A 17,884-nucleotide genomic window follows, 5' to 3' on the forward strand; every position below is an offset into this window, starting at 1 on the left:
AACTTTGTGCACTTGAAGTCTGTTTTGATCAGAAAGATACTAAATAAAGATATTCGGCGATATTATTGTGGTATGTCAATCATCGATTTTTAATATGTTTTCAACATTTGCATGATAAGGACCAATTTTGATAAAATTAATTAGAAATATTTATCCATTTAGACCAGTTTATTAAGCATGAGCACAATAATTTACTATACTATAATTATGCAATTAAATAAGATTCGAGTATTGCCGGCTGACCTATATGCACTCGTTTATTTTCATGTTTCTTGTGCTTTCTATTCTGTAAATATAGATATCTGAGTAATAATATCACATAAAGCAAAATAAGCCACAAAATCTGGCACAACACCCCGTAATTGATTTTCTTGTGATGTAGCTAAGAACTGCGCAGAAAAAAGGCATCCGCTACTTTTTATCTCATAGAGATAACTTTTGATCGTTCATAAACATCGACCACAATCAACGCCGTATATCTTTTTTAAAGATATTTCTTGTTATATATTGTATTCTTATAATTTACGGGACATTTTTAGTTAAAATGTTTAAATTTATCAATATAAAGCATTTAAAGCAGTTAATGACCAGCTTTAATACATGCCAAAATCTGTTGGACAGTCCCTTTAACATCGCAACACCACCGATATTCTTCAATGTCATCCATAGTTTCTTTATAACATGTTTCTCTTGTCAGCTAAGCACTTGAAAAGATGTTGATTGAGTTCATTCGCAATACCGTTACATTCTCTATATCGTGTTTGGTTACGAATTTCAAATTAGATAGCCCAAAAGGATACCAATTTGTACATTATTATACTTTAACTTGACTAAAAAATGCAATTAGAATAAAACACCCACCCTGTGAAAATCAATTTTACTAAGATTGTTGTTGTTTTTGTATACATGTTTACGCCATTGTCGTTTTTTGTTTGTGTATTTTTGTTTAAAAAAATGAAAACTATGTTTACATCGTGACTATATTTTGCGACCGTCCGCCATTTTCTCGCACCTGTATATGAAGGAGTCACCCTAAACCATCGGGGTAATTCCGGAAGTCGGGCGATCGGGAGGCGACTCATGCGTTCGTTGCCTTTTGTGACCCCGAACAGGCAGCGCGGAAAAGGCTGTGTCGCAATATATATACACTATTAAAAAATAAATAAAACTTAAAATCAAATAATAGTTTGTTTTGTCTCACAAATCTTTTTTTAAAGCTTACCTGTACAGAAAACTCGCACTGATTCAATAAATTTGAAGTATTTTATTCGACCGTAGAGAATAGCTCGAGGCCAGCTTAAGGTCCATATTCACAAATCTATTCACAGACGTATGATTGAATAATAGAATTAGAAATAACAAAATAATTTTCAGCGCTTCAATGTATACAGGATACAAAAGTGAACATGTCATCAATAAATTATTCTAAACGAAAAATGAAGTTGTAAAGAGAGGTTTATTTCTATGTTGTACTATATTATACTGTAAAAACAAAACAGTTTAAAGAATAATATTAAATTGTAGACTTTAGTTTCAGAATTTTTTTTCGTGACTTAGAGCCTCGAAGTGTTTTTTTTTACAGATATTCCAAAATTGTTTTACCTTTATTACGTAATGCTATTACTAATCGGTACTATTTTACGCAATCAAACTTGAAGTTCGGCTAAATATGTTAAGCCTCAATAACTCAATAACTATAACTACTGCAGCAAATCATACATTCGGAAATGTTCGAGAATAACATATAGATAGGTACGTACCATCGAATCGGGTAATTTTCTTCCACAAGATGTGTTTTACCAACTAGTAATTTTCAAATTTTATTTTATTATTGATGAAATATATCCGTAAAGTACATAATACAACAAAAACAAAACTGATTCCTGACATAATATGCACTTAAATGATGAGATAAGACAAGTGAAAAAACCAAACAACTTTGAACACAAGCGATACGCGGTTATATGTATCAATACATACTTAATAACATATACAATCTTAAGATATTTATGGCGAAAAATGATAAAATTGTCATAAATGCGTAAGATGACTGCATCCTTGTTGTGGAACCTGGAAGAAAAAAGAATGAATCTGATTGAAGTTTAATTTCAACTTTTGCAGCACGTAATAATGCGTAATATATTACTTACTTGACCGAAATCAAGCGAATTAACCCGTGAGCCTGTAATACAATTCGATCATGTCTTATATTAGTTTATTTATTTCCCTTTTATGTAGTATTCAGTTTATCTACACTCACTTAACATACCAGAACCAAATGCTTGTTGACGTTTCACAACGGTGTTTGCAGATTCTGTCGGTAACAAAGATAACGTTTGTGTTGGTAAAACCGTCTGCGAGGATAGAATCCTTGATGTCGGTCTCGAATTTATTGACGAAGAAAGAAAGGTTGCAGTGTTAGGCGCTTTGAAAACGTCTTCTTTGTTCGATTGTCCAAGACGGTTTGTGTTTAGCCCCATCAATGCCGAAACGGTATGGCTGAAATGTCGGTCTTCAAATGATGAAACTATCGTCGTAGGGAATAGTGTCACAGATGCAACAGAGTTTGCATTGATGCTTCGTGTTTCTGAATATAGGTCTGCTGATCCTGATTCGTCAATTAAGATTGTTGATATACTGCTTCTATCTAACGACGGTGATGATGTTGATATCGGCTCGATTGTTGGCGAGGACGATAATGTTGATTCGGTAGTTGATATTAATAATGCTACTGTTGGTAACGTTGATGTTGATGGGACACATGATGAATATGACGATGAAGATGTTGATGTAAATGCATATGAAAATGAAGGTATTAACTCTGGTGGGTATCGTTGTGTTTCCAATAACACCGATTTATCACGTACAAAAGTTTCCATATATGGTAATGTCGAAGACTGTACTGAAGATATTTGTAAGGCACTTGACGATGTTGAATTAATGTGGGCGGAAATCCATGATGATCGAGTGATGTTTGATGGGCGAAGTTCATCTAAGTCCGCGATAGGAGAAACCTGCGTGAGAGAAAAAATACCTCTTTACCTTTTAATTACCTAATATTTTAAACGAAAATACGGAATACCGGTAAGTAAAAGTATTTCAACATCGTTAATTGAAGTACCAACAGCTATTTTTATAAGCAAGTGCATTAACGTGGCTAAATAACTGTCAGTGGATAAAGTTTAAATAAAATTACCACAATATTGCGTAAGATTGAACATGCTTATACTTAACCAACCACCACATTTATACGTACATGTACATACTGTGTCATTGATAATGACGTAAGCAAAGGCGACAGTGTCGTCATAACAGCAGCGCACGTTGCGCACGCGCTCGCACTAGACGGGAGAATGGAGACACGTGTAGAGCTTGACTGTAAAGGGCTGTCTGAAGTTTAAAACTGCGGGCTGTACAAACACGGCTTCTCTTTACGCTAAAATCAGCTTTCAATTTCAGAATATTTAGGAGCATCATTTTGATAAATATATGAATTACAGCCGTTTTCGATGGTAAAAGTTACGCATATGAATTCATGCAATGTAGTGAAGTCATAATTCAATGATAACAACTTTTCAGTGATAAAGAATATAAAGTTAAATAGAGCAATATAATCATATTAAGGACACACTATGATAAATTGTATAGAGCTTTAATGCAGTTGTGGACTTTTATACAAATACGTGAGATATAGTTAGTTGATTGATAATTTGACAGATGATCCAGTGAGACTGAATGTTGTGAATGAACATATATCACCAACTAACCACTGATAACGCTATATTCGTAAGTTTCAAGTCGAATCAGGAAACGCGACTCAACATCGGCGTCTCCAGTTTGAAAGGTCAGAGTTGTTTCCCTGTGTTGGGTCAATTCCATTTCTTCCGCTTCCCCAATACCAGCGCAACGTGTTACGTTGTCAATTCGAAGATACGATCCACACGATATCTCGGGTGCCAAAGAAGATGAACCAACATTTATAAGTTCGAGGCTTATGAGCGCGAATCGTAGCGTTGTGTTGTGGACGTGTGTTGTTCGTATGGACCAGTCACAAAGAATGCCGGCAGGTGTCGCTTTTCCGTATCCTGGTGACGAAATATAGACTGGTTCCAAACCGATCTCCACAACCCCACCACAGACTGTAAGAAATGATCATATTGAGTACAAGCGTTCATAGAGCTCTATGAAGTTCCAAACTCGACCATGTTTGAATGCATTATGTAAAGTACCTCGATACACTTATTACCTAAACTTTATTGCCATAATCCAGTTCTATATTTAACAGTATTAAAAAAAAACTTTCTTTGAAAGAAAAACTTCAGTTCCTGATTGATTGGAACATTCACATATTATTGCAGTGTGTAAACAATTAATAATTAATAATTTAAGTGTTTGTGTTGTCAAGTGTGCATTATTAAGACATAGCAACGCAGTTTACCTACTTGATCCGGTCTACATTACACCGGCAATCATGTTTTAGAAATTCATGACACAACAATTATAATTAAAATTATATATTCTTGAAGCATTCGCTAATGTGTATTGTAATATTAAAATAAAACTATGTAAAGGGAAGCAAACGCTATAATCAGCTATTAAACTCGCAAAGAAGTGTTACTTGCCTTGAGGATGATTTCTGATAATATGTTTAAGTATATACATTTTGAGTCTATGGCAATGTATTGGAACACCCCTCGCTTTATCAGAATGCTTACTAAAATGAATACATGTTCGATAAGTGTGTTAATGACTGTAAAGGTATTTGATTCTAACAACAAGAGCTTGAGATGTATAACTTGGCATTTCAAAAGTATATTATAAGTGTTACATTTAAAATCCATCAACCTTTTGTTTGAAAAGCGTTATACATCTATACATATTGCATATTGTATATTGATCATATGAGTCTTGTTCTTAGAAAACTGGGCTTTATGCATGTGCGTAAAGTGTCATCCCAGATTAGCCTGTGCAGTCCACACAGGCTAATCAGGGACGACACTTTCCGCCTAAACTTGATTTTCGGTAAGAACGGACTTCCTTGAAACTAAAAATACCATAAAAGCGGAAAGTGTCGTCCCTAATTAGCCTGTGCGGACTGCACAGGCTAATCTAGGATGACACTTTACGCACAAGCATTATGACCAGTTTTCTCAGAACACGACTCATATATCAAATAACTTTTTATGGGGTATCAGAATGCGTGTTAATGTGATATTGGTGAATGTTCAATACAGAACGTTTCTTAAAACAAAAAGTCACTAAAGTATTTTCCAAAGAAGTGATAAGAGACAGTACGCACCAGTTAATGAAATGAGCAAAATACTTCGGAATTTTGCTTACGAATTTTTGAAACTAGGTGTATACAATCTTAATTCACCTACAAGCATCGTACTTGAATTATGGTACAATAATAGCAAAACCTTTCAGCGCATGTATTTCATGACCATCATATACATCTACGTACCGACATTTTTTTAATAATCCTAAATGGATAGTATTATGTCTACAGTTATCTACTTGTCTACATACATGTCCGAATCTTTCCGACCGGAACTGCGACGCTGTCTTCCACATCGCCAATCGAGCGAATCCATACGTTAACCATTCTTCCCGTAAATGACGTCATATCGATCACGTGATAGTGAGCCTTTGGTATCACTCTGTCGGTATGGTTACTTCCATCGTTACCAATCACGTAGATAATGGCGTACCCGTTTACAAACTCAGTGCGGAATGGCGGGGGTCGCCACTGCACCACTATGCCGTACTGGGTCGTCTGCATTGAGACATTTTCAGGTGCGCCCGGTGTAGGACCTGCAATAATTGTTGATTCGTTGTTGTTGTTGTTTGTTTGCTTAATTTTTTTTTTTTTTTTTTTTTTGGGGGGGGGGGAGGTTATAAGTTCGAATTATTGATTTATAACATACCTATTGATTTGATGATTTATTGAACATACAACTGCCTAAACACACGTGAACTTTAGTTGATTAATTAATACATATGTTTTTAAATAACTCAGTCGATTGTTTGTTTCATTGTTGTGTTTTTTTTGTTAATGTAGTAGTAGTCACACCACGGCGGTTAGTTAACCCTATCCAACTCAGAAGCAACGTAAAAATTGCTAAGTGCAAACAGCATAAAACCAGAACAGCCTGTGAGTAACTCGCAGTCTGTTCGGGTTTTATGCTGTTCGTTGCTTATCAGAATCTAATGGTTGGAACTGAAACCTTTAAAACTTGAATGCTAGTATAGTAAAAAGGTCTTTTATTAAAGGTAACGTTCTAAGCGACTACAAATGCGTAAAAATCACAGGTGGAAGTAACGTACCCTGGATAGTATATGGGCCCATGAGCCCAATATATTCAAATAAATATATATTATCATGTTTAATGAGAGAAAAATTGACAAAGAGCCATGAACAAAATCCCCACCCTCTGATATTGGAATAATGGTTCCAAACGTTTCTCCGACTCGTTCATTTAAACCATTTTTACTATAAAGTGCATCGGAAAGTCGATTGACAATTAGCTAGGATGATGACAAACACTCGGAAACAATGTCCTTTGCTGCGAAATGCGTTTCGTCTTTGCTACTCTGTTTATAACAGTATAAATCAAAGCACAGAATTGTACGCTGAACACGCATTGCCACGTTACATAAGGCCGAAGAAAACTTATTCTGTATTCAATTCAATCTGACCTTACATAATTCCCGTAAAATCCGTATTCCATGGATGTAAGAATTTCATTATTTTAAGAAGAAGAATGTGTTCTTTAGAGAAAACCAAGAAGGACAGCATGGCCCTTTAGCGCCCACATGAGTTCACGGACACCCATTGTTGAAGACATGAACTGGTGATCTGATTGTTGACCCCACATTCAAGCATTGCCTTCGTTTTGTAAACTTTTTTTAAAGTTCCATCAAGACTTAATACTAAATGTAGCCTCTAGAGTTGCGACAAGGTTCTTCTAATATTTAACCTGACGAATAAGTTTTTGGACGTAAGTGTCCAAGACATAACATATCATTGTTATGGTCAAGATAAGCATCCTCGTAAATTTTCTCCAGAACTGCGTCATAAATGTAGCCTCTAGAGTAGTAATAATGTTTGTCTATGATATAACCTTATGGCCCAGTTTCTAGATGCACGTGGTCAAGATTTCAAACCCGGCCTAAATATTGTCGAGATAAACATTCTGACAAAGTTTTATCAACATCGAGGCATACATGTGGCCTCTAGAGTGGTTACGAGTTTTGTCGAGATAATCATTCTGACCAAGTTTTATCAACATCGAGGCATACACGTGGCCTCTAGAGTGGTAACCAGTTGTTTTAAATAAGATTCGATGTGGTGAGCTAGTTTTTACACGCATGTGACCAAGATTTGAACTTGATCAAGATATTTTCCAGGTTACCATTAGAAAAAGGTTTTTATAAGATTTGACTTGGTGGCATAGAGTGTGGACACGAGGGACCCATATTCAAAATCGGCCTACATATTGTCGAAATAAACATACTCAAAATGCTTCATGAAGATTCTAATCTTTAGAGTTGTTTTCCGGTGTTCAATACGTGACCTAGTTTTGAACGCACGCAATCGAAATTCAAACTTGGGCTAGATATTTTCCAGATAAACGTTCTGGCATTATTTCATTAAGATTATACGTACAAATGTGGCCACTAAAGAGGTTAAAAGCTAAACGTTGACGACGCACACCGCATACCGCATACCGCACGTCAACGACACCGGGCATAATGGGATCAGGATAACATAGTTTACAAAAGCTAAACGTCGAGCATGTCAATCTGTTCAAAACTAGTGTATGAAACATACACATTTGTATGGCCTAACGATATTTTGCTGACAGACGGCGCATTTTACCAGTAGTTATGAAAAAATGTCATCCTTAAATAGACCGTAATCCCATTGAATGGCTTAATCTCTCGTTCGTTCGAAGGATATTACGCATGGCTTCACGTATTATTTTATCTGAGTTAATTGCAATTAATACAAAACTATTAATATCATCTTGTAGCACAGCGGGACACTGTTTAAATTAGCCGAGCGAAATATCGCCAGACTTCAACAACTAAGTTTAATTAATTACGTACATATTCTATAAGTTTCGTTGTGTCACGATTATACCGACAGAGGTTAATTTTATTTCTTCGTATCTTTCTCAATGTTACACAAAACGTAAAAAGTTTTTGTGCTGTACAAACTTGACAAATGTTATCCATGTTTTAAAGAAAAACGATAACAAATAACTCTTATCAGTTTAAAGAATTTTTTAGTCAAGATATTAGACTAGTTTGTTTTTATCGTTTAAAATTTAAATTCACTAAAATAGTTTTCCGTTCTTTTAGCAGGTGTATTTATGTTATATCTTATTATATTGCTTGATATATATTTTAAAATTGAACGATGCAACAATAGTATGGTCTCTTAGAATTAGTTTAAGTATGACATCTTAGTTTTACTTATTTCATATCATGCCTACATAATGTATATATGGATGACACTTGAATAAACTATACAGAGATCGTCCATGAATTATAGCAACTTTCTCAAAATATTAAATAGCTCGATTTAAATGATAATTTGTAACAGGCATCTGCATTTATTTTTAAAATTAACCCTTTCAGTGCTGGAACCGAATTTCGAAGGTCTTTGAAACAGTTTGGATGCAGATGAGACGCCACAGAACGTGGCGTCTCATCAGGATCCAAACTGTTTGCTATTCTGATAGTATTCTTTGAAACAAAATCGCAGAAAATGCTAATTTTAGAAATTCAGCAGACGACATTTTAGCAGACGACAAATTTCCCAGCATGCAAAGGGTTAACATTACAAACAACGCGTCAAAATCTAATCCATTAGAGGATCATTTGGATTTTTATGTTTTACCATTATTCATATACAAATATAAAATACAATAAATATACAAATGGTGAATATATATCTTTCACAACATATCAGATTAATATATAATACGAAAGCGTTAATACGGCGTTGAAGTTGTAAAACGTGAATGGTTAAGTCGCAGAGCGATAGATTTGGCTTCCAGATGCCCCGGGTAGCTTTCCCAGACGGCTAGGGTGAGGATAATCGGCCTTTTTATTGCTATCATGATAATTTCAGATTGTTTCGAATTGTAGGGCCTATATATTTGTTGGTAAATATATGTTTTGACATGTTTCAAAACTACGAAACTTTGAAAGTAGAAACTACGAAAACTCCGTAAAATGTTCATACCTTCAGATATTATTACAAGATGAAACCCTCTGCGCTCAATATCGTAGTCGGAGGTGAAACGAAAGTCCAGGCTATTTCGTCTAAAAATATATGAACCGGTTTGATTTCCACATAGGGGCTCCTGTCCAGATATAGATAGGGAATCCTTTGTGCAATTAACGGAATCCTCGAGATGAAATTCTTGCATAATGAGTTTTAACCAATTGTTGGGCGGCGCTACCACTGACCAGTTGCAGACGACAGCCGGTGAGTAGGCGGAAGTGGATCCTGGAGAGAGGATTATTACCTCCTGGTGGCGTTCTAAACGGAATTGGTTACCACAACCTTGCAAAGGAAAACGATATGAGTTCTTTTTCAAAAGTTTCAACACCTGTTTTAATAATGATAAATTATACCAACGGTATGTAAATATATATATATGTGCATGCAAAATCAGTTCGTTCAATTGTCGAAGGGTGTGAGATTTTGCATACAAAACAAATTAAAGCGTGCGTATAGATAGTCTCTTCTTCTATAACTTATTTGCAAACAACAATTGCGGTAATTATCGTGTGTGCTTCGTAGCCTACAAGGACAATGTTAAGTAAAACACCCATTCAAAAATTTCGAAGCAGTCCTACTGAACTATTAAAACCGATGAAATGATGTATGTCTGAATTGCTGTCTAGATTTTTGCGTAAGATCGTTTTTACTACATGTTCTCCCTAATGTCATAAATCGAAAAAATAGCAAAACAATTTACAGTCTATTGACCCAAACGCAAACCACATAGTATATGACAATAAACATCACGCATGAATGATTGAAATACATATTAACGTTGAAATCTATTTGTGCAATAGAATAGAGCCACGTTCATGTTTGATATTAAAAGGCAATATTCCACATCCGGGTCAGATGAAGGGGCGATATCCGCCTGGAGAGATTTGATCAATGTGTATTTTGTCGGTTTCAACATTAAGTTGTGTTGATGAAGTGGAAGATATATTGATAAGTAACGAACACGATACTGACGAAGAAGAATGAGAATATGAGGACGGCGACGACGCTGATGACGGTGAAGAAAAAGAAGAGGATGTTGTTTTTGTTGCTGTTGTTGTTGTCGTTGATGTTGTTGTTGTTGTTGTTGCTGCTGCTGCTGCTGCTGATGATGATGGTGATACTAATGTTACAGCTGCTGCTGATGACGATAATGATGATGATGATTATGATGATGATGCTGCTGCTGCTGCTGCTGCTGATGATGATGATGATGATGATGATGATGGTGATGCTGAGGATGATGGTGATGATGATGATGGTGATGATGATGATGATGATGATGATGATGATGATGATGATGATGATGATGATGATGATGATGATAGTGATGATGATGATGATGATGATGATGATGATGATGATGATGATGATGATAATGATGATGATGATGATGATGATGATGATGATGATGATGATGATGATGATGATGATGATGATGATGATGATGATGATGATGATGATAATGTTGGTTATGATAGCGGTGGTTGCGGTGGTGGTGATTAATGAAAGTTCTGGTATTATTGTCTAATAGGATTCTGACAATGAAAATCATGTTGTTGATGATTATGATTTATACTATGTTGTGATTTCTGCAGTTGTTGGTGATAGCAATCTCGAGTTGGATGATCTTACTTGCTCTTACGTAAAGCGGCGCCGTAAACGCGCTTTGACCTCCGTCAGTTGACGCCGACATCCGAAAAACGTAAAGTCTTCCACTGTAGCCATGGGTGTCGATAGTGAAGTTCCGGCTTTCCTGGGTCAAGACCATTGTGGCGCCGGGTGTGTGCGGAGGCAGGACATACTGTACGGTGTATAACGAGACGTATGCCTGACGGTGAGCAGGGGGTGCCCAGGAAATGCGGATTTCGTCTTGCTCTACTGTGGCGTGTACATTCTGGGGTGGTGATGGTTGTTGGGCTGCAAAGTTGATATTTAAGTCTAGCTATTTATACTAATGTGATATTTTTAACCCTTTACCGAAGATTACAGTTAAAAATTATCAGTGTGCGTATTGCAGACTTTGGAAAACAGACATTTATTATCAAATTTTAATTGAATGTCAAACTAACATTTTCTGTTATATTTTCCTAAAGAATTTAGATATTCCCTCTATGTGGGGCAAATTTTAATCATGTATCAGTGTATTTATTAGAGCTTTACAATTGAAAGTTGCATACCGACAGACTGGATTGAGAAATTAAACCCAACGCCCCTCGTATTCAATCCAGAATCAAAAATCATTTCCAGCATTGACGTATTGTGAACAATAATTGGGGAAGGCAAATGGTCCGAACAAAAGCGCTCTCCATTGATTTCAAGAAATGGCGGCACCCGACAAAAGCTGCTTCCTGAGATATCCAGTGTATGCGTAAGAATCCGCAAAATAAACTCGTCATTCGTTTTAAATGTGAATGTGCAGTGGACGTCGGGTAAATAATTATTTGGAAACTGCTCCGACGTAACAAAAAGTTGTTGCGTTTCCTTGATGAAATAGTCCTTCTTACAGCCTGCAGAATAAAACAATAATAATAATACGATGGTAAAACAATTGACCGTTTTCAAAATGTCTAAGAGACTTGTTCACAGATTCTCGTTATGACCATTATCCCAACTTTTTGCGACCAATTCAAAAACTATAAGAACACTTGAACTCAGTGAACGAAATACCACATAGGATGTTCTCTCATATGAAAATACATCTGAGTTGAATTATCGTATTCTAATTTAAATTATTATTGCTTCAATTGTTTGATTAAATTAATCAAACAATTGAAGCATTTGGAATGATTCTGTTATATTCGTTAACTTGTGTTACAACAGATTGATGATTTATATCAAGACTAACTGACATTAGATAACAGTCATGATGCCCGATTGCGTTTACCTTTTAAACCAAAGGACTCTAGTTCGCCAATCTACGAACAAGTAACTTTAAGTTCCTGTGTTTATTTCCATGCTAAACAGAATATGAATTGTTATCAGTAAAATTGAAATAACAAGCAACACCAAAGCTTTTAATACATGACAATCAGGCATATAGGAATATTAAGTCCGGTTGCTTCATTATTTCATTACTTTCTTTTATCCATTTACACGTAAGCTAATAAAAACTTACTGGTCCGAACAAAAATTGGCGTCCCGAAGTCACTTGTGACGTCAGCGGACACAGACCGGATCTGAACGGTGAAGTTTTGACCAAAGTGACTCGTCAGCAAAATCGAGTAAGACGTCGCATTTCCTTCCAACGTCATGTCCAAAAATGACGTAAATGGGTAGTGCGCCAGTCGTAGCGTATAAGTGAAGTTTTCTGGGTGATAAGACGGTGGTTCCCACGTGACGTTGATGACGTCATCAGGTGCGTAAGCCGTCACATTAGTGGGAGCATATAGTCTGTGTACAGCTGTTAACGAGAATCGTTATTTCAGTCATCGTGTTTAAGGATTTTAAAATGTTTGGGATCACGAAATATTGCATCGATAAAAGGCATTCAAAATAAAAAATGTTCAAAATAAACAATTGTTGGGAAATATAAAATCAATAGCAGAGTAATATCTTCAGTATGTATCGCGTGGAGCATTTACTTGTAGTCCATAATCATTTGTTATGTTTTCCTATGATATAAAGCTAAGTTTATGATAATTAAGTTTAACAATTAACGTTTGTTTTTTACTTTTTTTCTACATGATTGTTTCGCTTCGGTCGTTTCGATCTCCTATTTTGCATATGACATGTTTGTGTGCATCCGTACTTGGTACGTCGCGACATTTGATGGATGACATTTATGATTATATTACATTAGAAACCATGAAACCTTTAAAAGATAATATTAAAATTTAAGTATGATGGCATTAATTGTGTTACCTGATTACTAGATCCATTAAAGTTATTTTTTTTAAACAATTAGAACATACAAGATTTAAAAGCCTACTTTAATCTGTTCTATGCAGATTTGATAAATTGACCGAAACTTAACGCAGATGTAATTGGCCCAACGTACACGCAGTGCACATTTTAATACATCTGAGCCGCGCTTTGTTAAAAGGGGTTTTAATGCATGTGCGTAAAGTGTCGTCCAAGATTAGCCTGTGCAGTCCGAACAGGTCAATAAGGGACGACACATTCCGCCTAAACTTGATTTTTTGGTAAGAAGAGACTTTGATTCTTGAAACGAAAAATGACATAAAAGCGGAAAGTACCGTCATGGATTAGCCTGTGCGGACTACACAGGCTAATCTGGAAGGAAACTTTACGCACATGCATTTAACCCCTTTTTCACAGAGCACGGCTCATCTGTTTTACATACCTGTTACAATAAACTCAAAGGGACCGCCCTTTGAAGATTTGGTGAACAGTTTGACGCTAAAACTGGAATTTGTTATGATCTTGGAAGATATCCACATAGAAGTATTGCAAAACGACCCGTCATTAACAGTAACGTAATCGCCACAACTTTCATTCATCTTAATATTAAAGTCACTGACTTGAATTCGATACCACGTGTCTACGGTTCCAACAAAATTCCACGTGCAGACGACGCCTGAAGGAATGACACGAGAATAGCCAGGGAAACGTAGACTGTTAGTGTCCCCTATAACTGTGTGAAACGATGTTGAACAATCTGAAATGTCGAAAATCAGTGCAGGGTATTGGAATAATTATAAAAACGAACACAGAACGTACGGTTGTGGGGAAACTAAAAGTGACATGAAGATCTAGACGTGTCACTTTATTGCTGTTTTTGTTTATTCTTTATAAAAAACATTGTTGACACGAAACCCTATTGATTTCTTTTCTTTGCTTTTTTTAATTGTAAAATATATCTTTCATTGTTTTATAACATTCTAAAGTAAAAAGTACAAGAAACACGAAATCAGAGCGGACATTACGATACAGCGTGCATATCTATTTATGATATGAGTCTTGTTCTGAGAAAACCGGGCATAATGCATGTGCGTAAAGTGTCGTCCCAGATTAGCCTGTGCAGTCCGCAGAGGCTAATCATGGACTTCACTTTCCGCTTTTATTACATTTTTCGTTTAAATGAAGTCTCTTCTTAGCAAAAATCCAATTAAGACGGAAAGTGTCGTCCCTGATTAGCCTGTGCGGACTAATCTGGGACGACACTTTACGTACATGCATTATGCCTGGTTTTCTCAGAACAAGACTTATATAATGCGAATGAATTGGCTTTTGCCTAAGATTTATGCAGTGCTGCTGAACGATTTGTTTATTCAATTAATTGAGATGTCAACGGTTAGACTATGGGGAAAACGTTGATTCATATGAGCAAACTTACTCGCTCTTCCATAGCCGATCCCGTACAATTGTCGTGTCCCATTAACTACCTGGTACACGCTTACTTTATACAGGCTTCCCGGATATTGGTCCGTGCTCACGTTCACTGAGAAACTCGTGCCGATCACGTCCAAGACGCCATGGTATTCGGTACCCATGACGTCATATGTAAGGTCCCACGATTGTACAGAAATGTTCGATGGATCCCATTCTATTTGCAGTTGAGCTGGTAGTGTGGTAACTTGAATCTTTGCTTTTGCGAAATCTGAAATAGTACATCATTATCTATTAGTTTTATTTTGTTTTCCTTGGTTTTCGAAATCGGTTTAACGTTTCTTATCTTTGATTTGCAGGTCCAAATATCGTTATAAAAGTATGTTTTAGGGGTTAAAGGGGCCTTTTCACGTTTTGTACATTGACAAAATTGAAAAAAAATGTTTCAGATTTGCAAATTTTCGTTGGAGTTATGACATGTGCGAGGAAATTGTTATACTGAACATTTTGCTATGCTCTTAAATATCAATTACATGCACCTTTGGCAGATTTAAAAACCTAACAATTATAAAGCGTAACAAACAGGAAACGATTGAATAATTTGGAGCGTTCCGTTGTCATCGTTATATTTTGTGACATTACGAGGATTGCTTATATAAAGTATAAAATACTCTGCGCACTATAGATGGCCGAGTGGTTTTAATGTTAGACTTTTACTCTAAGCGTCAGTGATTCGAACCCAGTTATGGATAATATATTTCTTTATTTATTTTTACTGGATCTTTTTTGGCCAATGTTTACATAAATAAATTAAAAGCATTTCATGAAAAACTTCAATACATGCCAAAATCTGTGAATAGGTCCCTTTAAGTTTAAGACATTTCTATAATGTTTGTTCACATATTTTTACGAACGAAATAAAGGTTCTTAAGATGGTTTTAATTTTAGGATTAAATTAAGATTGCGCAAGCGACGAAATAATACAGAGCATCAATATCTGATGGCCATTCCAAAATTAATGAATACAATAATATTTGTCTATCGCCCATTTATCATCCTTACAATTCAAAACAAATAGAGCTTTCGAGCAATTAACGAGTCTTGTTTATTTAATTGTTTAAAAAAATACAGACATTTTTGCATTGTAAGACAATACACATAAACATTAACATTTAGTTACCAATCACGACAAATCCAACACATAAAACGATGAAAAAATAAATTTTCGTATTCATGTTAAATGTTGTAACCTTTCTTTCACTGGCTTAAAGTTAATGAAAATTATTTTTAAAACTATATCTTTCGGATTTAAGACGTTTAAATGCAACACTTAAAAGAGGGACACCTGCCCCTTTATCAACTACGCCCAAGTCTTCGATAAGTTTAGAGATAATTTGGGGTAAATGGGTATTTTGGTGAAATATCGATGGTCATTTATTGCATTTAAGTACTTTTAAACCTATAGAAATGAACTCAGTGTGCTGTTTGTTTATCAATTCAGTCAATATATCGTTGCATTTTGATAATACACTAACCAGCACGAACATAATTAACGCGACAAAATTGAAAATGAATGATAATATTGTAGTAATTAATCTACACAGTATAACAGCAGCACTTTATCTTTAGTTAATATTAGGATTAAAGAACAATCGTAGTGAAAAACACTAGCCGCAATTATGCGAACATAGCATGCAACTAAAATAAAGTGACTAAAATCTTTTCAAATATTTATTGGATTATGTTATATTTGATTGTTCAGGATGCAATAATGAATATTGGTATCGCTAGGCCCATGCTTGTCCATGCTTGCATAAATTTATATAAATGCCGTCTTAAAAAACGCACTGTACCTAATCAGTTTTGTCTTTCAAAATACATCGGTCATCTTACAAACTTTTCCCCGTACCCACCTAGTTTGATATAGCAAATAAATCAGTAATGCCCAACAGTAAACAATCGATTTACTTCGTTGAACATCGTTTTCACAAAACAATATTATTAGAATGCAGAACGAAAATGGAACTGTGTGTTCAATTATACTTCGTGAATTAAATGCAATTGAACGTAAATGCCATCATTAATTGATGTACGTGTGTGTTGTGATGACAGTTTCGACTGCATGGTAACAGATTGGAAGCTGTTGCGAGGAGTTAATTATAATTAAATATACCTCCCGCCTGTGTGAGACTTTTATAGAAATGAGCCTCGCTTTTAGAAAACAGTGTTTAATGCATGTGCGGTAAGTTTCGTATTATATTAGCCTGTGCAGTCTGCACGGGCAAATTAGGGACGACACTTTGTGCGTTTATTGTATTTTTCGCTTATGAGAAATATCTCCTAAGTTAAAATTCAGTTTAAGTGGATAGTATCGTCCATGATTTCCCCGTGCGGATTGCACAGGCTTTTCTGGGACGACACTTTCCGCACCGTGCATTTAACTCCGTTTTCCCTACGCGATAGTCAAATCAAGGCTAAATCAACTCAAACGCTGTCATGTTTGTTTTCATATCGCTTCGAACAATCTCTTTTCCCTCTGGGTAAAGTGTCATGTACAGCACAAAGTATACAGCTGCGATCATGCAGGCTTGCCATATGTTGATATGTCAATTTTAACAAGAGTGTATGACATTCGTTATATAGCTATTAATGACCAACAAAAAAGTTGTACGTTGAGACCATCGGTGAACGAACGTCACACCAATATGACGTCATGGTGACAACAGTTGTCATCCGTCAGCAGTCGATTATAACAACATTATAACTCATTTGATGTATTTGATGAAATATCTAGATTTCTCGGGGTCAATTACACTGATTTAGTTACGCGTGTATTGATGTTCTAGTTCTTAATTTGAGATCGTTTTAATTAATAAATGTGAAAAAGCACAATACTTTGCCTGATTAAAATTTGAACATACCCTCTTCTTTACCTTGAGTATTTTATGTACTTAGTTAATTAATGCAAACATTAATGCTATAAGAGCACTTTTGTCCGATTTAGTTCGCAAATAAACGGAAGATCATTACATAATGTTAAATATAGTGCAAAGTGATTTATAATGCAATATTTTATTGTTTTGTATTTCTAGTAACTTTGCATTACCGGTACATTTATGATCATTTTAATTCAATATAATTAATTGTAGCTAGGGCCATGGATGAATTAAGATGTACCTTGACTGTACATGCCAGTACCGCAACCTTATAGATAAGTGTTTTTATTCGTCTTTCTATTTAGCACGTGTTCACGCTTTTTTGCGGAAAGAATTGTCTTGTGGTGTCCAAGATGTAAAT

The 17,884-nt window shown here is 35.6% G+C and overlaps 1 protein-coding gene across 2 annotated transcripts; it reads right to left on the reverse strand.

The window, feature by feature from the left end:
- Positions 1–1,809: 1,809 nt before the first annotated feature.
- Positions 1,810–15,909, reverse strand: LOC127867950 (uncharacterized). Of its 2 annotated transcripts, XM_052409470.1 has the most exons (12): positions 15,768–15,909; positions 14,595–14,858; positions 13,602–13,916; positions 12,414–12,698; positions 11,476–11,805; positions 10,931–11,215; positions 9,257–9,580; positions 5,530–5,814; positions 3,768–4,139; positions 3,257–3,390; positions 2,270–3,014; positions 1,810–2,070 (listed from the first exon to the last, which is right to left on the reverse strand). In XM_052409470.1, the coding sequence occupies exons 1-12, from the start codon at positions 15,820–15,822 to the stop codon at positions 1,970–1,972; spliced, it is 3,495 nt and encodes a 1,164-aa protein (XP_052265430.1). In that variant the 5' UTR covers positions 15,823–15,909; the 3' UTR covers positions 1,810–1,969. The 2 variants fall into 2 exon arrangements, with proteins under 2 accessions (XP_052265430.1, XP_052265431.1); XM_052409471.1 differs by lacking the exon at positions 1,810–2,070 and having other exon boundaries at positions 2,858–3,014; positions 3,267–3,390.
- Between the last annotated feature and the right edge of the window lie 1,975 nt (positions 15,910–17,884).

Source organism: Dreissena polymorpha, chromosome 2, assembly GCF_020536995.1.
Source record: "Dreissena polymorpha isolate Duluth1 chromosome 2, UMN_Dpol_1.0, whole genome shotgun sequence".
NCBI lineage: Eukaryota > Metazoa > Mollusca > Bivalvia > Myida > Dreissenidae > Dreissena > Dreissena polymorpha.

Bases quoted from the DNA above. Each gene is read 5' to 3' on its own strand.
- LOC127867950 (XM_052409470.1), bottom strand. From the start codon at position 15,822: ATGAATACGAAAATTTATTTTTTCATCGTTTTATGTGTTGGATTTGTC. The intron at 4,140-5,529 runs GTATGTAGACAA...CATTTCTTACAG, and splicing joins GGTCGGAAAGATTCGGACAT to TCTGTGGTGGGGTTGTGGAG. The intron at 3,391-3,767 runs GTTAGTTGGTGA...TTTAAACTTCAG, and splicing joins CGAATATAGCGTTATCAGTG to ACAGCCCTTTACAGTCAAGC.